Source organism: Ambystoma mexicanum, chromosome 2q (assembly GCF_040938575.1).
Source record: "Ambystoma mexicanum isolate Mex_15411 chromosome 2q, UKY_AmexF1_1, whole genome shotgun sequence".
In the NCBI taxonomy this organism is placed as follows: domain Eukaryota; kingdom Metazoa; phylum Chordata; class Amphibia; order Caudata; family Ambystomatidae; genus Ambystoma; species Ambystoma mexicanum.
In genome coordinates, this window is record NC_090924.1 from 248,520,046 (window position 1) to 248,545,969 (window position 25,924).

A 25,924-nucleotide genomic window follows, 5' to 3' on the forward strand; every position below is an offset into this window, starting at 1 on the left:
GCTGCAACTCCCCAGAGGTATTCGACTTTCTCACTTTCCCCCTGAGGCTTACTGTCAGTTCTTTCTAGACTGGACTATTACAACAGTCTCTTTCTCAGTCTTCTTACTTACACTCTCCGACCTCTACAAGTCATCTAGAACAGGACCGCAAGACTTATCCTTGTCCTCCAGCCCAGGGACTACATCTCGCCGGCACTGAAATCCCTCCACTGGATCCCCGTAGCTACAAGGAACAAGTTCAAGACCCTCTGCATAGACCACAAGGCTTTCTGGGGCCGGTGCCCGCACTACCTACATCTCTCTCTCCCTAAATACTCTCCTTCTCTAGCCCTCTGCTTGTCTGCCTCCAACTCTCTCAGTGTGAGCCGATTTTCAAAACAGAGATTTTGGGATAGATTTATTTCCTCTGCAGGCACTTCTGTCTGGAACAGCCTCCCTGCCTCTCTCTGTTTTGAGCCTGATCACCTTAATTTCCAGAAACTCCTCAAGACCTTCCTCTTCTCTTCCTCCGCTCTCCCTTGTTAACTCACTCTCTATTTCTGCCTACCGCCCCTTCCTCCCTTCTCCCTAACTCAGCTCTGTTTGCGGACTGGTCGTCTGCTGCACCTCCAGATCCACACAGGTCTCAGGCTACCCGCCAGACCTCGCACTTGCCCCAGGCCTCTATCCTCCACCCACCACTTCTGCACTTTACTACTCATTCCTTGAGAATGGTAACCGCTCGGTACTTGACCCAGGGCCTTGGACTGGAGGCATTTGTTCCCCTACCCCTCTCCCTTTCATTCCATGTCTGGCACTTACGTTACCTAGAATGTACTGGGCCTAGACCGCCAGGCTTAGTACGGTAGATTTTTGTTTGTCCTTCTCACCACACCCTGCTTAAGCTCCTTACCATCTGTCACACACACACGCACTTGCACTATCGAGTATGGTAGCCTAAAGATTGTATGTTCTTCTCCCTCTTATCCCCCTTCGCTCCTTCCTTTTCTTACACCTGCACTTGTAGTATGGCCTTCAGAACAAGTTTGCTGGTCATTTTTGCAAGATCATTCAGAAGTTTCAAGGCTTAAGAATGACTCTGTATTTCCCTGTTCCGTCCTGCACTGAAGCGCTTTGAAGCACTTCACCTCTGTATAAGCGCTCTATAAATAAACAATTACAGAATAGGAGTGGTGGGGTATTAGACCATGATTTTGTGACATTCAATTCACAAGACCATCACGCAAAAGGTGCCAATGTGAACATTCTTCCGAGTCATGTTGTATTCAAAGCTTGCCTAGAAGACTAAAGAAAAGAAAATTGAGATTATGGATACTGCTGAAGTGGCTCTGAGCAGCGTTTGGGAAGTTGCAAAGGCTTTCATGAGGGGAATGTCTATTATGGAAGGCTCTAGGAAGAAAAAGGAGAAAGGTCTCATAGGAAAAAAAGATACAAGCTTTGGTGAGCTCATGGTCAACCGATTGAAATTACAATCAGGCTCTTTTTATCAGAGATAAAAAAAGAAGACGCAGCAGATGGGCAATATTTTGCTAGATTGGGTTTATAAAAATCTTAGGTTGCCTTAAGCAGGGATATTATGAAATGGGAACCGTGGCAGATACTATTGTGGCCTACAGTCCGGAGAGGCAAAGATTAGAAAGAAGGATGGTGAGGGAGCGGGAGGAGGCAGTCTTAGACCGGGTACGACCCACAGAAATCACCAACTACTTCATTCAACCTCCCCATCAGAGTTAGGGTGAATAGTATTGGATCAGAAGCATTTGCATTGGAATGGGGGGACAAGACAGGGTAGTCCTCCCTCTCCTTCATGCGATAGTCATGGAACTTTTGGACATAGCAATCAAGGAGAACCTGGCGATCACTGGTTTAGTGATGACAGATAAGGTACTTAAACTAGGTCTATTTGTGGACAATGTGCGGCTTCACTTAAGTGATCCAGTGAACTATTTTCTAGCCATTAGCAGAAGTACAAAAGGTATGGCAATCTTTCAGGCAATAAAGTACATTTTGCTAACTCAATCAGGTTTCTGCTGGTAGACATGTCGCAAATTACTACAGACTATATTGATAACCTTCCCTTTATGGTCTCAGACGACACTGGTGAGTCAAAGACACTCTGAGGAATTAGTCCATCCGCACGGTGGGTGTGCGCTCGCTCGCCTGGGCTTTTTTTAACATTTTAAATGAAAATTAATGATGGTAGATCAACCTCAGGAAAATGTGTGGATCTAATCCGCACACATTTTCCTATGCTCATAGCACCACGTGCACATAGACCTATGTACTCTGGGTGGACTCAGCCTGCAGGTGCAGTCCCCCCCTGTCATATTTAAGTTCGGATGGCATTTCAGAAGGGGGAGGGCCAAACCTTCCCTCTGCCACGACCAGCCTAATTAACTAACAAAGGCTCAGTGGATCTATCTTTTGTTGAGCCATGTAGCTGGTGGCAGCACACACATACTAATCAGGGTTTAATTCAAACAGGCCCACATGGGGCCTGGCTGCAGTGGCTAGCAAACCCAAACACCCTCTCATATGCACTGTCAACCTGAAGCCAGCTCCCACACTCAGGCTAGGCTATATTATTGGCCTATAAGCTTTGAATATTACATGCATGATTGATCAGTTTGACATACTACCCATCACTCTATCCAACCATGCCTCAGTCTTACTGAAATGTACCTTTCCAGAGGAACCGAAGGGATTTCCATCTTGAAGATCTAGCAACAATACACCACGTCCGACAGAGGTTACAGACAGCTTGTGGAGCTGTACTATTCTCACCCGAAAATAATTCCCTTAAATGCTGGTATGCGTACAAATCCTCTCTCAGGGGGGCACTGCGTACCCAGCTGGACCCATAAACTCAAAACACGGACAGCTGAGAGGTGCAACTGAGGCGGATCAACTGACATCTGAGCTAGGTATGGCCAAACATGCACACAAGGGGACTGGGTTACCCCACTATATTGACTTGCACGATTACCCCTAGAGCGGAAATTAAACCCAAGTGCAAAAATCCTATTTCCAAGTGATCCCGGACTTTCTTTGAGGAAGGGGATATGCCACTCATCATATGCATTGGCCATAGAGAACTTTGCGTCCCCCGCATGCGCTGACAACATTGTAATATATATAGTAATACTATCCCTAGTGTGACGTCCACTGTACCCATGATCCGTCTCGCGTGTAGGACCCTCAGATTGTTTTTTTCCGCCATACTTGTCGGAAGCATTGTTCCCTGGCTTTCAGCCATTTACTCATAATTAATCTAAAAATCTCTTCTTCCAATCCCACATCGAGAGATCAAAGATAGACGCTGGTCTGAAGAACGAACAACCGTCAAGACTGCACGACGGACTTTGGGCCTCAGAAGGCCTCAGCCCGGGCCTCGGAAGGCCTCTTGCGTAGGCCCTGCAATTAGGGAGAGTGGGGGGTGGACATAATCACACTTGCTTTATTTCCTACATACACTCGCCCACTGCCATTAGGTAACATATGGAGAATACTCCATTTAAATCTTGCCCCAAGTGCAACCGCAAGTTCCCTTGGGTTGACAAACATACCATCTGTAATCTGTTTGCCTAGGGACCACCCCAAAGCTAACTGCAGAGCATGTAATCTCTTTAAGGCTAAAACACTAAAGGACCGCTCCACTAAACGTTGGCCCCATCACGCCAGGCAGCTCGAGGCCATGGAAGCGGTGAGATCCATTTCGGACGGCGAGGGCACAGCGGCGTCGAAAGACACCCAAGCACTAGTCCCCGACCTCGGAGGATTGTCCGGCGGGGCAGTTATGGGAAACACACCCGGCGACATGAGCGCTACCCATTCTACTACACCTAAACACACTAAGCCCAGCCGAGATTCGACACTCGAGTGCTCAGAAAAAGGAGGCACATAGAGAGCGGTCCACAGAATCGGGGTCCTCTGGGTGTTCCAGGTCGAGATCGCCTCACAACACACGGCAACCGTCCAGTTGCCAAGAGTGCCTCGCTCCCCAAAGTCACGGAGGTATGGTCGTCAGAAGACGAATCGGACCTCCACCCCAAAGCTGAACACTTAGGCTCGGCTCCAAGTCTGCCTCCAAGTCTCGACGTTCACACTCTAAAGATACAGAAGCTAGCCTACACACCCCCGAATCTCGGCGCCAGGCGTCAAAAGATTCAGAGAAGGCCAGACCATCAGGGAAACACTCCGCAACTCATGGTAAAGGGGACTAACAGCAGCAAAAGTCTTCAGAGACAACATTTTCACCCCAGGTCCAGAAGGACAAACATAGATCCTTAGATAAGGATAAATCTAAGACCCCCTGACCCTGTCATTAAACCTAAAGTTATCCCTCCCACTCTAAAAGGTATGGGAATAGGAGATGAACCTCAGCAGGAGGTGGTTATCCCCAGCTCCAGGGAATGGAACTCTGAAGACATCGACAGGGTAATAAGGAGAATGTCATTTATGGCTGATTTCTATTAGAAAAACCCTGATTATTTTCCGAGTTATCATATTACCGCTGACAACTCTACTCCTTCAGGATCCAAAGACCCTCAGCCTCCCAATAAAAGGCCTTGTAATGAAACTCAAGCTCAGCGCCTGATTTCAGACCCATTTTCTATTCAACCTTACCACCAGTATGCTGAAGACCCAGACATATAAATGCTGGATGACCAAGCAGGAGTCGATTATTACGGAGACGACGAGGACCAGGAGGAGGAGGAGGAAGACGAGGCAGAGGTCTATAATCTAGACTCGCCTGTTAACAAAGAACCACCGGTCACTGACTCACCTGTGGTTAATCAGCCTCTACTGAATGAGATCTTAGTTAGAGCAGCAGAGTACTTTCACATAGACACTCAAGGGCTCAAGAAGAGAGGGACTTTGCAAAAGAGATCATGGGGGATAAGAAACACATCGCCCAAACCATACCAATTCTGAAGTCCATCCAACGACGAATTGACCCTTCCCTCCTCACCCCTAATCTCACTAGGGCTGTCAACCCCAGAATTAAAACAACATTTCAGGGCCGCCTAATCAGACCCACTTTATATAAGGGGTCAACTTAAGCCCGACTCGTTGGTAGTCACTAACACCAGGAAGAGAGCGGGGACACCCCTGTCATCATCTGATGCTCCCCCAGACAAGGAGAGCAAGCAGATTTATGGGTTGGGAAGAAAGGTGGACTCCACTTCCGCTTACCAGGCAAGAATCGCCAATACCACCACTCTGCTGGCAAGCTATAACTGCCACCAGTGGGAGCAAGTAGCTGCCCTCATCGCCTCCGCACCTGAACCACTAAAGGGCCAGTTAGCCCAGATCGCGTCGGAGGGTAGATCGGTGTCCGGGTGCATTCTAAAGGCGACCTTCGACGCCGCATATTATACAGGCCGGCTCATCGCAGAGGGCACCGTCATCAAGAGACACGCTTGGCTCAGACAGTCCGGGTTTAAACCCGAGACACAGGCTTCTCTTATCGACATGCTGGTGGAACCGAATGTCTTGTTTGGCAAAGCAGTAGAGGAGGCACTCAAAACTGCCAAGGATGAAAACGATACCCTAAAGTCCCTGGGACAATTGACGAACAAACCCACAAACCAAAGAGGGAATAATAATAATTTTCGTCGCGCACGCGGACAAAATTCCCAGAGGGGTTCCAATTACTCACAGGGGCCGGGTACATCATGGGGTGGCAACCAAAAAAGTACCCAAAGTTACGGTAGAGGTAACAAAAGGGGCAGCGGTAGAGGGAGAGGCAGCCCAGGCAGAGGCGGTACGCCTCCCAGCAAACAGTGTCGCTCCGCTCAGGGTCCCTTCCCACGCATCCCCAGTAGGGGGGCGCATTTCCAACTTCACTCAAGCATGAGAACGGATCAACTCGGACAGATGGGTACTGTCCACAGTGTCCGCAGGATACTGCATCGAACTGCTGGAGCACCCCCGCAACCACCCTCCAATACAAAAAATACACTCCCTGGACCACCAAAAGATCCTCCTCAAGGAAATCGTCAATCTTCTCGCAAAGGACGCGATAGAACTCGTCCCGGGTAACCAGGTAAACAAGGGTATTTATTCAACTTACTTCCTTGTGCCAAAAAAAGATTTGACAATGCGCCCAGTATTAGACTTACGCCCTGCAACCAAGTATGTCAAGCCGCAAACATTTTGCATGACTACGCTCCAAGAGTTAATCCCCCTCCTAAAAAAGGGAGATTACATGGCGACTTTGGACATGAAAGATGGCTATTTTCATATTTCCATGTTCCCAGCGCACAGAAGATTCTTGCACTTCAAGGTGGACAGTTAGCACTACCAGTTCAAGGTGCTGCCCTTCGGTATAGCCTCGGCTCCCAGGGTATTCACCAAGGAACCGGCGGTGGTGGCGGCACACCTACACAGGGAGGCAATCCCAGTGTACCCTTACCTGGACGACTGGCTCATCACGGGGGAGACCCCAGTAATTTGCATTTCTAACATCCAAAGAACGATCGACCTCTTCGAATTGGGTTTCTCAATCAACGAGAAAAAAATCAAGCCTGGTGCCAAACACCTCCAAACAGTTCCTAGGAGCTGTCCTAAACACGCAAGAGGGGTTGGCCTTTCCATCAGAGGAAAGAATTCGGAATCTACTACTGCAAATTCCTCAATATCAGCCCGGTCGCCAGATAAGGGTGCGCAAAGCGATGGGTTTGCTAGGCATGATGGCGTCATGGATTTACCTGGTTCCCCAGGCGCGCCTGCGCATGCAACATGCAGGAATGCTTGGCGAAACAGTGGTCTCAGGCAAGTGGTCAGTGGGATGATCTAGTGGTCGTTTCGCCAAAACTAGTACAGAGTCTTCACTAGTGGACAAGAAAGAACCTGTCAAAGGGGAAACCCTTTTACGACCCGGAGATACCGGCCATAGTCACCCAGACGCATCCCTATCGGGGTGGGGAGCACACCTTTACCACACAGCTCAGGGTCTCTGGTCTCACACAGTGGCCGAGAATCACATAAATCTGCTAGAGCTTCTAGCAGTCTTCAGAGCGCTTTAGGCGTTCGAACCCCACCTGTTGAACCTGTCGGGGCAGATCTTAACAGACAGCACGACAGCTATGTTTTACATAAGGGGGGGACGTGTTCACCAAATCTGTCCAAGCTTGCCCAGAAAATTTGGAAATGGGCACTCAGACGGATCAATTACCTGTCATCTCAACATGTTCCAGGGGATCTCAATTCACTAGCAGACGCCTTGAGCAGAGATCCCCTCCCAGAACACCACGAATGGTGGCTACACGAAGAAGTCGTAGGAGACCTCTTCTTGCAGTGGGGTTTCCCCACTATAGACCTATTCGCTACAAGCGAAAACAGACAATGCCCAGGATTGGCATCCAGGTTCCCCCAGCCAGGCTCCAAGGGGGAATACCCTGTGGATGAACTGGTCAGGGATGTTTGCCTACGCTTTTCCTCCCACTCCTCTGATGGGGAAGTTAGTCAACAAGATGCCCAGGGAATAAATGACGCTCATCCTGGTTGCTCCCAAGGGCGAGGCAACCATGGTTCCCACACCTGCGCAGACTGGCAATGTGCGAACCCATCAAACTCCCGTGCTGGCACAAACTACTATCCCAGCACCAAGGACAGACAGTGCATCCTCAACCAAGCTCGATGAACTTGGCAGCATGGCTCCTGAAGTCATAGAGTTTGGCCATCTCAATCTACCACATAGAGGCATGGATCTAGGAAACCAAACACAAGACACTGTTACTTTGATAAATGGAAGAGATTCGTTATTTGGTGCCAGAATAAACAGATCAACCCAGTTGATTGTACTCCTTCCAATATTGTCACCTACATGCTCCACCTGCAGGACGCAGGATTGGTATTTAATTCACTCAAGGTACACCTGGCGGCGCCATCAGCCTAGACCCCCCTCCCATAACAAGGTGTTGTGGTGGAAAGTACCAGTGGTTAAAGCATTCATGGAAGGGGTTAAGAGACTCCACCCTCCAATTTCTAACCCAGCACCAGGATGGGACCTTAATATGGTGCTTGCTAAAGTCATGGGGCCCCCTTTGAGCCCATGCATAAAGCTAGTCTCAAACACCTGACCTATAAAACTGCCTTCTTAGTAGCCATTACATCCATAAGATGAGTCAGTGAAATTCAACCATGGAGAGGGTAATTTATAAGCGACAAGGGAAGTTGAGATTACATGAAAAGATTTGGGATGATTTTCTGAGTTTGTATTAGTTCTTTGATGGTTCTTTGTATATTATATTCTGTGTGTACTTAATTGCTTTGTTTTAATTGTATTACTTGATTTGCTTTTTTATCTTTGTGTAAATCTTTTAAATAAATAAAAAAAATAGAAATTCAGGCTCTGTCAGTGCAGGATCCTTTCTTTACTGTTCATAAGGATAAACTGGTTCTACAAACTCATCCTAGGTTCTCACCCAAGTTAATTTCTAAATTCCACGTTAACCAGTCCATTGAGGTACCGGCCTTCTTCCAAGAACCCAAAAGCTCTGCTGAGGTGAAACTACACACTCTAGATGTGTGCAAAGAGCGGTCCTCTACTATGTAGACAAGACCTGACCGCTAAGAAAGACAGACCAACTGTTCGTCTCCGTAGCTACAGGCAGAGAGGGATATCGCGTCTCTAAAGGTACCATCTCAAAATGGATAGTCAAATGTATCCAGCTGTGTTACTCCCTTTCTGAAAAACTCTGGCTTTTACACCAAAAGCCCACTCTACAAGAGGCACTGGGGCCACTCTGGCTTTCATTGCAAATGTACCCCTTGACACCATTTGCAAAGCAGCTACATGGAGCTCTGTTCACACTTTTACTCAGCACTACTGCATTGACACTCATTCCAAGACAGATACTCAAGTGGGACAAGCGGTTCTAAGACATCTGTTCGCTCATGACCCTTCTCACATCCCACCTCCTTCTGAAACTGCTAGCTAATCTATGCACAGCATGTGATCTAAGCAGATTCCACAGGCCTCAGAAGGGATACATTACTCACCGTAATGGTATTTCTGATGCTTGTATCTGCTTAGATTCACATGCACCCGCCCTTCCTCCTCTCTGAGAGAAGGAGAGAAGGCGCATGGATGCTTGTAGTCTTATCTATCATGTCAGAAAAAAATACAATATGCGTGAGGGATCATGGGTACAGTGGACGTCACACTAGGGATAGTATTACTGGCACGCCCTATGTCGACACCCATTTTCGTGTTTCGAAAAAACAAACTAATACTCTGCAGCTTCCACTAGATGTCGGCCTATGCACAGCATGTGAACCTAAGCAGATGCAAGCATCAGAAATACGATTACGGTGAGTAATGTATTATATATGGGATACATTACTCACCGTAATCGTATTTCTGATGTAATATATATGAAACATAGCCCATATAACTTTAAGGGATACTCACAATGGGGGATTGAGGGCGGGGAGGGGGTTGCAGGAAGATGTACAGTCTATCCTACACTTAAACCCCAAATGTGTGAAAAGGGGTTGGTTTCATGAACCAGTACAATTATCTGGTATATAGAACGAAGGTTAAATACAACTGAATGGGTACTGCAGAATATGGGAGCGCCCACTGGCAAATGCTTACCCACTGTATATGCAATCTCAGTGAAGTGGTAAATCGGAAGTATAACTGTATCTCTGTAAGACCACGCCCTAATCCGATAGAAATGCTTCATGTGCCATAAACTCTATTCTCGCTCTGTTCTTGGGGGGGAGGGGAGGGAGAAAGGAAATTTTAGACAATGCTATATAAAAAGGATGTCGAGTATATACAGATATGTCTTACGATTCCCTACTGGTTGCACTGTTTGAAAACAAATAAAAGATTAAATAAAAAAAATATATATATAAATTACACTCACCTGATTATAACTGAAGAACAGCAGAGCCCCAGAATACATTAATTCTCTTGCCTCTACATGTTTGTTTTGTGACATATACCTGAAAAATAATGTAATGAAAATGAAGTTAGCGGTTTCGTTTGAGATCCAATAAGCTTTGATGCTGCATGCAAGCACTCAGAGAATCACAATTCTACCAAACTAGCGTCAAGTTTATTTTAAAAGAAAGTACATATAAGATATACCAAGGTTTGAAAAGCCAGACTCGAAACAAAGAACACATTTCTTATATTCTGTATGGCCTTCCCAATGGATAAGATCTTACTCCCACGATTGCTCCTCTTTGAATTGGCTCAAGTCACAGAGTCAAATAATATTCTAACGGCTACCAGAGTAACGGGAGCAACGCCATCCATATTCCAGGTACAGTGGAATTGGCACCATGGGTGCTGGAATATTGCTGATTTGGGTGATATACGAGTTAACCGTTCCCCCTACCTAATTTTCTTGCAATTTTCCCAGCTTCACACAGTATAAAATAAATAGGAGTACTTCCATGTTCATTAGTACAAAGGGGGTTCACACTCAAGCTATAGATAGGATTTGCACCCTAAATAATCTGGGTTAATAATGTCGATTTACAGATAATCTTCTCCCACATATAACCAGTATGGCCCAAGTAATCAGGACAAACGCAATAAACAAAGCCAGATGGTATGACAATGAAAGCCGCCAAATAAAACGTCAGATAACGGCAACTTTGTCAGCGTGAAAAGGGGTCGACAGGGCTCTTCTTAGATTCCAGAAACAAAAATATATATTTGCACAAAAAAGGGGACTTACACAACTGAGGGATGGACTTTACTTAGTCAAGCGCACAAAGAGGGCGATTCAGGAGCTTTTTGGAAACTAATCTCAGGGGAGGAGACAACTCCAATGTGGTATACCTGCAGGAGCATGGGAGCTTAATTTTTCTAATCTCTACTGCAATCACGGGGGGTCGGCCGGGCGGGGGGAGGGAGGGTCCCAAATATTTGAGCAGGCTATCAAGGAGGCATTCCACCTTAGTCTGGCAGAAGTCTCAAAAGTCATAACCTCCCAATAGAATGGCAAAGCTCCAGGTCCTGACTGTGTCCCGTTAGATCTGTATCAGGACAAGGTTGAAATCTGGGGCTGTGTCTTGTGTAAACTTTTTAATAAACATTAAACTGAATAGAGTATCCTCCACCTGGCAGGAAGCCGTTATAGTCCCAATTTATAAGAAGGGGGCGGGTTAGGGACTCGCCAGAAAACTACAGACCAATTTCCCTCCTGGATTGGAGCGGGAATATATTTGCAAAGGTTGTTCTGTTCCCACCACCAAACGTGGGCTGATGAGAATAATGTAATCAGTGACCTACAGGCGGGCTTTCGGAAGCACATCAGCACGGTGGACCAAAGCTTCAGATTATTCTTATTAAATGAGAAGTACATTGTGCTAAAGGATATGCATTTATACACAATTTGACCTGAAGACCGCCTGATACAGTCCCCAGAGATGAATTGTGGTTGGTCCTACGAAAAAAGAAAAGCCCCTCATTGGATTGCTCGGATCCAGGAGTTGTATAGTAACAATCAAGCTGTATTAAGATGTGGCATGGCTGGTGAGCCCACAGCGCCCTTTCGTGTCCATCAGGGTGTGAGGAAGGGCTGCGTCCTTGCACCTCTACTTTTTTGTATATGTATGGGAGGAAATTATAGCAGCTCTTGGAGGTCAGCATGGACCCCCCCCCCCCCCCCATCACTCACCGTTCTGGTGATGAGTTGGTGTGGGACGGCAAGGCTTCGGAATCCTATGCTTCCGACTTGATAGAGGAGCCTGAGGTTATGAACCTAAGCCGCCTCTCTGGAGGGGAAAAAAAAAACCTCTGCGATATGCCCCTTTGCTGAGTGAAGTAAGCAGACAAATGGACTGATCACCTATAAGAGCGGGGGGGAAACGCTCTGCCATGATACCAGCTGAAAAGGAAAAAACACAGGTCAGTGGTAGTTTAGGTGAAAGAAGTAAACCAAAAAAGAAACGTTAGATAACCACCTGTCTCCCCCTCCCTCCTAGAGATGATGGTGTGGACTATCGCAGTGGCTAATCACTACAAGAACAGAATGAGAGGTTTGACTAAGTATCAGGTAGATTCACAATAACGCATGGTTAGACAATTGGAGGAAGGATTCCTTACCGTTCTTTCACAAATGTCTGGGATATGGATGACAGTGCGTGATACAGTGGTAAACGACGGGAGAAAACAACAAATAAGGTAAGTTAGTAAGGGAGACTGACCCGGGCGGCACGAGGGACGCACTGGAGTCGGGATGGTGCACCGGCTGCAGAGCGTTCTGAGGTGCACGATGATCGATGCTGGGATCCAATAATTTCTAGTCGATGCATGGGTATTCAGAAAAGAAAGTCCAAATAACGTAGCAGGGGTCAGTACACGGGAAGTCAGAGGAGAGCGAGACGAATTCCCAGAGCAGTCCTTGTAACATAGAAGGAGTCGGTACACAGGAATTTGAATGGAGAAAGGCAAAAGTAGCTCAAGAACTACAGAAGACAAAAATAGTCAGGTAGTAACTTCAAACAGATGCAGCGTTTGGAGTATGAACAATGCTTAAGTTCGAGCCGGAACGAGGCACTGAGCGGCTATTGGTCGCCTGAATCACCTGACACAATGCCACCTGACAAAGTCGGACGGGTAGGCCGTGCAGGTGTTACCCTGGTAACAGCTGGCTGTAACAGCCCATTTCCAGGGAAACCTCAGAGCCATAGGAACGGAGCGGCTAAACGTCTTGTTTTCTGTCAAATGGCTGGATAAACCTTGCATTTAGTGAGCCAACAAGGAACACGCCTTCCACGATTGGTGCTCCGGGTATGAGAAACATGCACAGCCTTCCGAGGTGTGACACCCCCCCCCGACCCACCCACCCGTCCATATGGGACTGAAGAGGACAGTCCCTGCTATCCACGACACCCAAGGGGATGAAAAGTGTCTTGGCAACTTTTGTGAATAAATGTAGTGATCTTTATTTGAACTTAGCATAGCAAAAGTTATGGTGTTGAAGCGTAAATTTGCAAAAGCAATGCAGATTAGAAGTCAAAACCTACACTCCATCCTCCTGCAGCATGATTGGCTGCCGCTGGCCCGCACCGAAGGGCCGAGCTAAGGTGCCCTGATGCCAGTCTTGGCCTGTCCAGGCCGAATCGGAACGCAGGACGCTGCCACCTTGGACCTACCAACTCTTAGATCGCCAGAGACTTTTACCAGAAGCACAGAGTTATACTACATGAGCTGCACCCCTGTGCAAGGTAAAGCGTTTCATTGCTCTGTGCACCACGTCTCCCCCTGCCCTGAGATCACTGGGCACAGCCTCCTCAGGCTGCTGAAACCACTCCTGCCACCCTAGCCCCTCCAATATGGTTCCCCCCCCTTAGCATGACCTCCATCAGAGGCCCTCTATGCCCCAACACTGCAGAGCTTCCATCCACGCCCACACATCTAAAGTGGTGCACTTCTAGTGGGAAGAACGACTGTCCCAGCAAAATCCACACATCACACAATACTGCAAGCTCCTTTCTGGTTCCCTTTGCATCCACCATACGCGCATTCAGGAAACATCCCATCCACAAAACAACCATCTAAGTTCTCCAAATCGACATACCTTCAGGCAGCCTCATTGCTACCAAAACTCCCATGGTTTCTACCGTCCTTGAAGCCCCCGAACAAGTCACGACACGCAAAATACTCTCACCCCTACACCAAACAAACAGACTACATCTGCAAAAACAATAGCACCATGACCGCTTCCACTTCAGTCACTGATATGCCCCCTGCTCCCACAGTCTGGTCCCTGCATCTCCCAACTACTACTCAAGGTTTAGACCTGAATACCAGAAAAAACATGCCCACAAACAGGAGAATGTTGCCCTGCCTACTCAACCATCCCTAGCCTTTGCCTTATTACCACACCATCCAACACAGTAAAAAGAAATGTTTGCCTTGGGTATCGCACCACTACCACCAACAACAAACAGAATGACAAAGAAAACTGCATCCAAAATCTGGAGCAAACCTACTGACTCCCACTCCTCTCCAATGTGCAAGATCCATTCCACCCCATGCCATAGATATCTACGACCTCATCACTACTAGCAACCTAGACATCCTGGCTATTACTGAGACATGGCTCCATGCAGCCTCCGGCCCAGCCCCGTTTATCGCCCTCCCGCCCTGTTATACCATATATAATGCAGATAGAATGAACACCAAAGGAGGGGGAGCAGCACTGATCGACAACGACACCCTACACATTAGACAATTGAACACTTCCCTCCCAAACAACAGTGACATACTCTCCATGAAACTAAAACTTACTGACTCCAGCTCCATCTCCCTGCACACTATGTACCGTCCCCCAGGCCCATCCTTGACCTTTGAAGAGAACCTCCTTCACTGTCTGAATGCTCACATCACACTGTCCTCCAAAACTTTTTTTTTAAAAACAATTTTTATTAACTTTTTACAACAATCAATCAAATAAAACAAATTTAGCGGTATGTGTTATACATTTTACGTAGCTCGTGTCATGTTTAAACCATAGCCGCCAAAGACCCCTTTACCCTCCCCCACAACAACATGAGCCTATTCCATTTCGCCGTCCGCAATATCCTCCTGGGATGTACCCTCTTCTGTGTCTTGGGAGGTATCATTTCCACTTGGACTTTCCTGGGTAGACCCCGGCAATGTGGCCACCAAGTGCCTCCAGGCCGTCAATGTATCTGCCTCTTCCTCTCCTACTCAATTAACTGCCTCGGTCCATCCTGCCGTTTCGGTTTCTGCCTACTTTTTAAGATCATTCCACCAGACCTCTATCTTGTGTCTATTACATGCTTTCCAGCCCATGGCAATACTGTGCTTAGCCAGTATGTAAGCCAGGTCTTTGAGTTTACTCACATGCTTTAGCTTGCGTGGTCTAGGGAGCCCCCCTCCCCAATCATGCATGCCTACACCGATTCCACCACTAGCGTAATGCCTTTCTCCGCCAGGAGGTGGGCCACTTCTTTCCAGAATTCACCAATTTCTGGGCACGCCCAGAACATATGTGTCATGCCAGCATTTACTTCTCCACACTTGGGACATGTTTGTATTCCTGCGTTCTTAAATCGAGCTATCCTCTGGGGGGTCATATATACGCTCTGTGAGTTACATATAGCTGGATTTGTTGAAACCTTGCATTTCTGGACACCTTTTTATGGTACCTTTGAGCCCTCTCCCACTGCCCATCATTCATACTTTCTCCCACTTCCTCTTCCCAATCCCGTTTTAGCTGGAACACTTCCATCTCCACGTTAGTCATCAGCAGGTCGTAGATCCGGGAGACCTCATGCCCTCCCTCTGTAATGTTGTGTATTGTATCCATCACTGTCTGGTTGGTGTTCTAGCACTATCTCAGACCATGTTTTTCTTACTTGTCGCACTAGTCTAGTATATGTGATATATTGCCCAAGATGTAGGCCTATATCTACTACCAGTGCGTTAAATTCCAGTATGTTCCCGTGTTGCCATATATCTCCCAGTGTTGCAATACCCACCGGTTCCCAATATCTGCGTATCATCTGCCTCAGTTGTACATCCCCATTCGTCAGTGCTACTAGCGGCACCTGCAGGGACCCCGGGTCGGGCTTTCCATGGCCTGACAAGCCTTCCGCCACATTTGCCATCCCAGTTCCAGCATTCCTTGGTGCAGCTTTGGGAAACCATATCCATTCTTTCAGAAATAATGGAGCACAGTCCGACCTCAGCAGTCTGGACTCAGCTGTTGAGTCTTCAGATAGCCACCTTGCCACGTATTGTATCTGGCTGGCCCAGTGGTAGATCTCGAAATTAGGAAGTTTTATGCCACCTTTATCATATTTATTCTGTAGTTTCCACAGGGCTATTCTGTTGCTACTGTTGTGCCGGATGAAACCTCTGCATATGCGACAAAGAATGGTATGTTTCTGAAAAAGTGTATCAGCCTAGGTAATGCCACCATTTTCAACAAAGCCGCCCTCCCTACCATAGCGAATGGGAGTTTAGCCCAGAATCTCATGCTGTTCTCAATGTCTGCTACTGCCTTTTCTGTATTATATTTGTGTTCATTCTCAACAGCATGGTAGATGTCTATTCCCAAGTATCTGAAGGTATCGGTCTCCCAGGGTATTTGTAGAACAGGTAGGTGCTCTCGTAGAATCCCTTTATATCTCCCATGGGGAAATATGCATGACTTTTTAGGGTTGACTGCAATGCCCGAGAGTGATATGAATCGCTCCATTACTTCTAGGATGCATTGCAGGTTTTCCTCTGGGTATCTCAAATATAGCAACATATCATCTGCATACAATGATATTAGATGTGACCCTCCTTTAATCCCCACCTCTCCGTACTGTTGTCTTAGGTATATAGCTAGGGGTTCTAGTGCAAGAATATTTAGCATTGGGGACCAGGGGCACCCCAGTCTGGTACCTCTACTAAGTTGCCATCTTTCTGAGATTACCGCTCCTGTCTTAACTCTGGTCAATGGTGAACTGTACAGTAGTTTAACCCATTTCAGATATTCAGGCCCTATCCCATATTCCTGTAAGGCTGCTATTAGCCACGGCCATTTAACAGAGTCGAAAGCCTTGACTGCATCTAAGGAAACAATTGCAACTTCTTGCCCCCCCCTCCTTCTGTCTGTTCTATGACCCGGTGAAGTCTCCGAAGGTTATCGGATATGCTTCTATGTGGAACATATTCAGTCTGATCGGGATGAATAAGTTTGCTTCTAGCCTGTCTCAATCTCCCCGCCAACACAGCTGTAAGAATCTTGCTATCCTGGTTCAGCAGTCTATACGATCCACGATCGATGCTCGGCTTATTTGATTTGGGGATCGGGACGATTATTACCTCCCGTAGGGATTCTGGCAACATTCCTATTTCAAGGGCTTAGTTTAGCCTAGCCAACAATTCCGTTTTATATGTTTTATAAAACTCACTAGGGAGTCTGTCTGCCCCCGGGGCTTTGCAGGTGGGTAGGGCCTCGATCACTGCTTCTAGTTCGTCCAGTGTGACTGGGGCGTCGTCTCAGTCTGTCTCTTCCTCCTCCTCCTCCTCCTCCTCCTCCTCCTCCTCCTCCTCCTCCTCCTCCTCCTCATTTAAATTTGGGCAGGCCAATGTCCCCTAGTGTTTCCACTATCTCATCCCAATCGCCCCCCTGCGTATCTCCATATAATGGTTTGTAAAACTCAAAGAACTCTTCATTCACTCCCTTTGGGTATCTAGTATCCGTCCTTTCTCCCCATATACTGCTAATCATCGGTCTTTGTGTCCTGCTTTTATATAACCATGCTAGCAACCTTCCCGGTTTGTCCCCGCCAGCATGTCATCTCTCCACGAATTTCCTGTAGTTAAGTTACATAGTCTCTCCCAGTGCTCTTCACATACCTGCCCTAGTTTATTTATGGTGTCAGCCCCTTCCAATGTGTTATCCCCTCTTTGCATGACCGTCTCGATTTCCACCTCTGCCTCCTGCAGCCCTTGAAGTATGCCTCCTTGCAGCCCTTTGGATTTTGCTATCGCTGACCCCCTTTCCACCACTTTAAACTCCACCCATAAAGGTGCCGGCCGATTTTACACTCCCAGTATTAAATTCAAAATATTCTACTATATCTTCCCTTGGGTCCTCTCTAAACACTATCTTTTGGTGCATCGGCTCGCAGCCGCCACGTTGGAATTCTAGCTCTGGGGGATTGGTACTGCCATGTTAAGATTAGCAGTGAGTGGTCTGAAAGGACTCCAGCTCTATATTCCATCTGCACTACTTCTATTATCTCCGGGGAGGCAAACAGATAGTCTAGCCGTGTGTACAAATTGTGTGGGGCTGAATAATGCGAGTAATGTCTATCATATGAGTGTTGTAGTCGCCACATGTCTTCTAGTTTAAAGTCTCTCAACAAGGTCTTCAAGATTTTGACTGCCAGGGTGGGTTTATCTAATTTCTCATCTGACCTATCTACCTTGGGGTCCAGCGTGCAGTGGAAATCGCCTCCCCATATGAGCACACACCCCCAGGAAGGGGCTTATTTTACTATATAAGGTCTTAAAGTAGGTCACAGTGTCTTTATTTGGGGCATATATATTAATGATACATACTTCTCTGTTTTCTATCAGGCCCCGTATCGTAACTAACCTCCCATCCGGCTCCACCGCAGATTGTAATAGCTGAAAGGGGACATGCGGTGCTACCCAGGTAATTACCCCTCTGTCATATGCCGAATATGTTGCCCCCACGGTGGTTCCCTTCCATTTCTTCTTTATCACCTCTAGTTTTTCTTTGGTGAGATGTGTTTCTTGTAATAGAGCAATGTCCACTTTCTGCCTTCTCAGGTACATCATGATCTTATTTCTCTTCAGGTAGCCATTTAGCCCCCTGACATTCCAGGTAGCTATCTTGAGGTCTCCTGTCATTCATCCATACCCAGACCCGCCACTGTGCGCCTTTGTCTTCTGCATCTTGCGCCGCGTGGAAATAGGTTCGGTCCCTAACTAAAATCACTGCACACCCTCCAACTCCCTTCCCACCCCCATCCCTTCCCGTTCCCAACTGTTGCCAACTGTTGTCCAGCTCCATGCCTGGATCTCAGGCTATCCCGCATTTAGTCCTTTCTCGGCAGTCCCAATACTAGGAACGCAGCAGGAGGTTGCCGCACTACCGGTAACCTAACTAAACTATCTATAGGGGTGTAAGAGCGAGTCCATAGTGCCTCCCGCAATTTTAAACTAGCGCCATGCTAGTTCACATCTACTTATTCGACACATAGCTTATCTATTCCAGCCAGCATTGCTCTATCTTATATTCAAGTCCCAGTGTCACAATTTATACAGCACCTCGGATTCTGCGATCACCGTCTCACTTATCTGTTCCATCCTCCTGGTTGTCCGTTCCCATCGGGCAGTTCTGGGCATCCAACCACTCTGTCGCATCCTCAGGGGCGTCAAAGAACAGGGCTCTGTTCTTGTGAAACACTCAGTTTCGCCGGGTATATCAGCATGCATTTGTGGCCCACCTCCCGCAATCTTTTCTTCACTGTTCCATAATTCAATCACCGTCCCTGCACCAGCATGTGCACTCTGGATACGCCGTAATGGCCGCGGACGCCCTTTGTATAGTAACGCCTTTCCGGAAGTGTTCCAGAATTTTCTCCCTGTCTCGGTAGTTCAGGATTTTGGCTATTATTGGTCTTGGAGGGGCTCCCGGGGGTGGCTTCCTTGTCAGGGCTCTGTTTGCCCCCTCCATCGCGAGCCCCTTGGTGAGCACCCCTACACCTATTTCTTGCAGCAACATCATCTCAACGTAGTCTCAACGTAGTCCATTGGGTTATGTCCCTCTTCACCTTCCGGAAGCCCCCCCAAGCTACCTCCGCTCTATTTTCCATGTTGCTCACGTATTGCTTCAGTATGTGAATCTCCGATGCATGAGACGCACATGCAGCTGTGTTCGGGGTCACTTCATTTTCCAGTTCGCCTGTGCGTTCTGCTATTGCTCTTACATCTTGCCTGAGTAGATTCACATCCTCCTGGACTGCGCCAACTTTGAGTTCCAGTGGTGCCTTGAGTGAGACCATGGCTGACTCCAGTTTAGTTTCCCACGTTAATTTCAGGTCTGCAATCGCCTCCAGGATCTGTTGATCATTGCGTGCTGGGGTAGTGTCCATTTGTGGGGTCTTTTGCTTGCTTCTGGCTCCCTCCGTTGGCTGCGGCGTCCTTGAGAATTCTTCCAGTCTGGGTTGCTTCCCTTTTGTCTTGACCTATTTGGACATCATCTCAGTGTCGTTCTGTGCTTCAGTTCCAGGTGGCAAGGGTCTAGCCTGCGGTACTTCAAATCTGTTATATAGTTAATGTTTCATGAGGATTTGTGCACAGACAATTTACTTGACATTAGAGACGTACGGGTAGATTTTGAAGTGTTTTGTGTTTCCCTGCTCATGTAGAGCGTGGTGCTCCTACCGATGCTGCAATACTTCGTACTTCCACTGTGCCAATAGTTTATGCCAGTTTATGTCTACTAGGGTCATCTGTTCCCCAACGTTTATAGATTCCTCCTCACATCCTCCCGAGGTACCCTCTTACAAGGTTGCAAGCAATGCGACGCTGATGTTGGGAGAAAGCATCCCATCCGTAGCTGCAGTGTCTGAGTCTTCCGCCCTGGAAGGCCGAGCTGCAAAAATCCGTTGCGGAGTGCTCCCCAGTGTGACAGTGTGCAGTGACCTGCCCCCTCAGCTCGCAGGGTCACATTGATTATGCACGTCCACTTACCTCATGGGGCTCATGCGCCGCATGGACACCACATTTTCCTGCCACCAGTGACTACATGGTCCTGCAGCTGTGGGTAGCCACCTTGAGGGCAGGCTCCCAGCCCATCCTCTAATTGGAGTGGGGTGCCGGCACCCAGGCAGTGTTCCTCTTCCCAGAACGGGCGTCCGCAGTCAATATCCCACGGCTCCCGCGCCCACGAATAGTATGCAGGGCCTGGGGATTCAGCTCCTTTATGCTGCCCTCTTTTGTGATCCTAATGGTTTCTGCTGCACCATCAGTCGGGCTCAGCGCCCGGCCATTGTATACTAGTAGGAGTCAATATATTTATTCCTGTTGGCTTCTTTCGTATGCTCAGATAATGCACCCTGTGTGCCGCTGCTCCGGTCTTGCCACCATCTGGCGTCAACGTTCCATGGGGAACGAAACTTCGCCTGGGGCGAGCCGCCGCGGCAGTTTCTCAATGCAGCAGTGCCCCTGCTACATTGTATCCACGCCACCGTTTGATGTCCCGGAGGGGAGACAACGTCCTCTCGTAGCGCAGCGCAGACCCGTAGCAGGGCCAGCCCTCCAAGTCTCGGGCAATCCGATGCAGATGTAGTTCCTGCCCTGTGGGCTGTGTCGCAGTTATGTTGCCAAAGCCCTTGTCCCACGTTATACACACCAACGTGCATGGGGTGCAGTGTCCCAACACCAAGTCTCTCCATCCGAGGGTGCAGCACCGTTTTGCTTGCGCTGCCAGCTATCGCGGTGCAATCATCTGGGCACGAACTCCGATCCACCGTTTCTTGCAGCAGCTGGTCTCCTTGTTCTAATCGCCACCATTTTGAGATCGCCTGATCCACGTCCTCCTACATGGCCACCAAGCCATGCCCCCTCCAAAACTATCTTTATGGGAGATTTCAATCTAGGCCTTAATGACCCGGAAGATCCAGCAGCCCGATCGCTATCTAACTGGCACAGCGCCCTTTGTTTCAATCACTGCGTCAACACCCCCACTCGCAACCAAAGCAGGACTCTCGGCTAGATCGCAGACCTCAAAGTACAGGTATCGCTCCTCTCTAATAACCCTTGCTCATGGTCAGACCACAACATTGTGCTATTGTGCATCTTACCGGTCACCCAAACACTGCCTACTCTCACCCCTTACCCGCTACCTTAGCCATCAGTTCCAAAAACCTCACAACAGAACGCCTTGACGCAGCCCTGCTAAGCACATTGCTACTTTATCCCCCCTTTCCCCAATGACCCGACCACACTTGCCAACCTCTACTCAGAAACATGAACAGTAGCCATCAACACAATAGCGCTTCTAATGCCCTGTAAACTTAAACCTCCGACACACAGAAAATCATGGTTTAACACTGAAATCCTAACAATTCACACCAACAAGCAATTAGCTGAAGCTAGCTGGAAGCGATCTCCAACTGAGGCCAGTAAGCTGCAGTAGACAACAGCAGCCAACCTTTACAAAAAAAAAAAAATCATGTCTGCCAAATCTTCCACCTACAATGCCCGTATTGCAAATGCAAATTCAAATACTCGTGAGATCTTCACACTTCTCAGAACTACAGACACTGCCCACCCCGCCCGCCACCATAACAAAATATGCTGTATGGTGCTCCAATATATAAAATGCTATATTTCCTAAAATTGAAACCCTGCAAAAGAAAAAGGACTCCAAACAAGTCATGATCCAATCACTACTAAGGCTGCCGACTGACCAGACCACACCCATTGTCAGCCACCACACCCCGCCTCTGTTCCACTTCACCAATGACTCTGCGGACCAAGTCAAAGCCATCCTCATTGGCCTCAAGCCATCCTGCTGCAAAGGGAACAGATGTCCTGAAAGTCTCATAAAAGATTGCTCAGACCACCTAACTCCACTCATTACTGCCTTCATCGACGCATCCTTCGTGACCGGATTAGCCCCTACCAGCCTTAAAGAAGCCTGGGTCCTCCCACTTACCAAAAAGCGCACACTGGACCCAGCTATCCCTACGAACTACTGCCCAATCACAACTGTCCCCTTTCTACTTAAAATCCTTGACAGAGCAGACTACTTACAAATTCAAAGACCTCGAGGACAACCAAATCCTGGGTATGCGCCAATCAGGCTTTCGCCCAGGCCATGGGACTGAATCTACACTTAATTACCTAAAAATCTAAATCGATGAAATAAGGGACAAAGGCAAGCCTGCCTTGCTACTACTCCAAGACCTCTCAGCTGTGTTTGACCTAGTCAACTACTCAATTCTAGGTCAGCACATATCAGCCTACTTTTCTCCAGAACTCCCAGCCTGGATAGCCTCATTCTTAGGAAACCAATCCATGAGGGTATTTGCAGAGGGTGCTAGCACTCCACCAGCTCCCATCTCCTGTGGGGTCCCCCAGGGATCCTGTGTGTCATCCACCTTCTACAACATATTTACAAAACCACTATCCACTCTCCTGGACGCCATTGGCATAACATACACAATCTTACTCCACCTCTCTGGAAACTACCAAGAAGATTCTGCCTCTCTTAACTCTGTATACCTGACAATCCAATCCTGGATGGCCACACACCGTCTATGCCTTAATGATGAGAAGACCAAGCTTCTCATAGTAAGCCCCCCCCCCTCAGTAATCAAAAAACTAAGCCCCCAATACTCCTCATTTAACATCAACAAAGTAACTATCCGGGTCTCCCCAGCAGTGAAAACACTTAGTGTATAGCTGGGCACGTCACTATCGTTTACACAAAAAGTGAGTGCCATCTCTTCCAGCACTGCTTACACAACCAAACTACTGAATGCACCTAGAGCCTTCCTCTCCTCAGACAGTTGCATGACTATAGCCAGTGCCACCATAGGGTTCACACTGGACTACTGTAATGCCCTTTTTTGCAGGTACCACAGACTCCAACATTCGAAAAATGAAAGTCATTCAAAATAACGCTCTCAGAGCTACGCTTAACATCCCTAGAGCCGACTACATCACTGCAGCAAGAAAACATGCCCATTGGCTCTAGATTTGTGAACAGATCATCTTCAAAACCCTCTCTATCACGCACAGATGTCCATCTAAAACTGCCCCCCCCCCTTAATTATACCAAAATATCTCCAAATCAAACACCTGGAGATCAACTAGAGCAGCCTACACCCACTGCATTACTCAACCTAAATTCAAATGACAAAAAGCCAGATACAGCTTTGCTACATTTGCGGCCAAGCAATGGAACCTTCTCCCTCCCCACCCTGAGGCCCAAACAGTCCTAATGGCCCTTTAGGAAATCATTAAAAACCTTATTGTTCACCTAGCCCCTGCTCCCACTGTTCCCATCTGAAGCCGAGTAACAAGCAATTTAGAGCAACCAATTTTTCACCACCACTTGCATGAATCGTTTACTGTTGCAACTTGTTCTTTTTAACGTCAATGTATCACTGCGGTATATCGTCTGGTTCAGCTATATGTAACTGGTTTCTTTTTGTAACAAGCAGCGCCTTGATGCGCAAGAGCTTAGTGCGCTATACAAATGTAAACATAAAGTGGCACGATTTATTTTTTATTTTTTTAGAGCAAGTTACATTTTTTGATAATTTGGGTACCAGGTTTCATGAAAAAGGCCATTGGACCAGCTGGGTAGAGAATGCATGCATCACGTTGGGGAAAACATAGTGGAGCAACACTATCCTTTTTGAACGGACATGGGAGAGGGGCAGTCCACCCAGCTGTAGAGTTGTATGGAAAACAGGCGATCACTGCTACTCTCTACAGCTCAGAGACATGACAAAAAGGTACTCACCATAGTGACTACCTTACTCCTAGTCCATAGTCCCCTTTCCTCGATACTTGTGGGACATTCCGTCCATCGGGACAGGACCACAGCACTTTAAAGCATATCAAAATTGGTCCTTTTATTTTTACGCTGGGCCACCGCACGTGACCGTAGCCCTGCCTTCCTGAGCTCCGCCCCCGCACATCGCCCTTCAGTCCTTTCCTATCGTCAGGCCCAGGACCATTTAGCAACAATAGAGGATACTTATTAGCGGGGACGGCGGGTGGGCGTATGGAGGAAAGGGGACTATGGACTAGGAGTAAGGTAGTCAATACGGTGAGTAACTCTGTTGTACTCCTACGTCCTGTCCCTTTCCTCCATACTTGTGGGAGATTCCCAAGCAATGACCATAGGTATTATGGGTGGATGGAAAATCCCTTATTGGAACCAATTATAAGAACTGCCTGGCCGAATTGGGCATCAGCCCAGGAGCTGAGGTCAAGACAATGTATGCAAAAAGTCGATGGGGAGGCCCATGTAGCCACCTTGGCAATGGACTCCCAAGGGATGTATTTTTGGCAAGCAACAGCAGCTGCTTTGCCACGGACCAGATGTGCATGAATGACCTTTGGGGGCTGAAGGCCTTACATTTTGTAGGCCTTGGACATACATAAGCTATCCGACGAGAGATGGACGCTTTCGAGGCTGGTTTCCCTTTTGGGTCACCAAACGTAACAAAGAGTTGTCAAGAACTTCTGAGTTTGCTTATTCTGCCGAGGTAAAACTTCAGAGCGCGTCTGACGTCTAGCTTGTGTAAAACCCTCTCGGCATCAGAGACCTGATCAGAATATGCATGTCGGCATCCTGAAGGTCTATCACACTGACAATCGACCTTCCAGAGAGAGGACTTCATCTGGCAGGGTGTAATCAGCTTTAATTTCTCTTGGGATAGAAAGAGATTGAATTTGGAGAGGTCGAGGATAGTGCGCAGGCCAGCCTGGTTGAGTTTGGGCACTGTAAACAGACAGAGTAATAGCCCTCCCCTTGCACCCGCAAGGGAACAGGTTCCACTGCTCTGAGGTCTAGAAGTTTCTTTACCTCGGCTCTGAGTGAGGGCGACCTAGTCCGCTGGAGAGGAGGGTGAGATGGTGGGGTGGGGGGGGGGGCAAGCAGAAGCCCGCCCGGGTGATGGACAAAACTCATTGGTCATCTGCGATGGTCTGCCACGCTTGCAGATGAGGCGAAATTCGTCCTAACACCGTAGTCTCCTGCGACCGAGGAAAAACATAATTTAGATGGTTATCGGCAGGGAGACCACCTGTTGCTGAAGAAGAGGCTGTTGACCGAGAGAAAACTCGGCCACCGTGCCTTTGTATTTTACAGCTCGGACCACCAGCGGGAGCCTCTGCCAGGTGTGCACTGCATTCCTGAAAACCTGTCGAACCAGAGACAGACCTCCGAGTGCATGGTACCTTTGCTGGGGTTTTGGCAAGGACTGACAAGGACTTGGCAGTTTGGGTGCATGCCTTGGTTTTTGCAAGTTCGTCGTCAGTGGAGGAGTGGAACAGTTCCTTACCCTCGAAGGGGAGAGCAAGCACCTTGTCCTGAACTTCCTTCAAAAACTTTGTAGCATGCAGCCACTCTTGGCGGGAGACGTTTACTACGACCATAAGGGCCAGAGCGGAAGTGTCTACATGATGGGCCGCGGCCTCCAGTAGATCCTGCGCCAGAACCCTGGCATCAGATAAGTTGCCTTTAAAGTCTTCGAGCCTATCAGGAGGAATACATTCCTGAATCTCGGCAAGCTCCTTCCACAGCTTGACATTAGCAGCCGCCAGGATAAGCTCAGTATTAGGCTGACGCAACTGAAGAGCCAAATTGGAAAATACCTTTTCCCCCTCGCAATGGCATCAAGAAGCTTGTCCTCCTTGGAA

At 48.0% G+C, this 25,924-nt stretch overlaps 1 protein-coding gene across 1 annotated transcript in view; it reads right to left on the bottom strand.

Annotated features, from left to right (window-relative positions):
- GET4 (guided entry of tail-anchored proteins factor 4) overlaps window positions 1-25,924 on the bottom strand; it is a 621,709-nt gene that overhangs the window by 513,741 nt on the left and 82,044 nt on the right. The window contains exon 2 of the mRNA XM_069647221.1: window positions 9,885-9,963. Within this exon, the coding sequence (XP_069503322.1) occupies window positions 9,885-9,963 (79 nt within the window). The remainder of the gene's footprint in view (window positions 1-9,884; window positions 9,964-25,924) is intronic.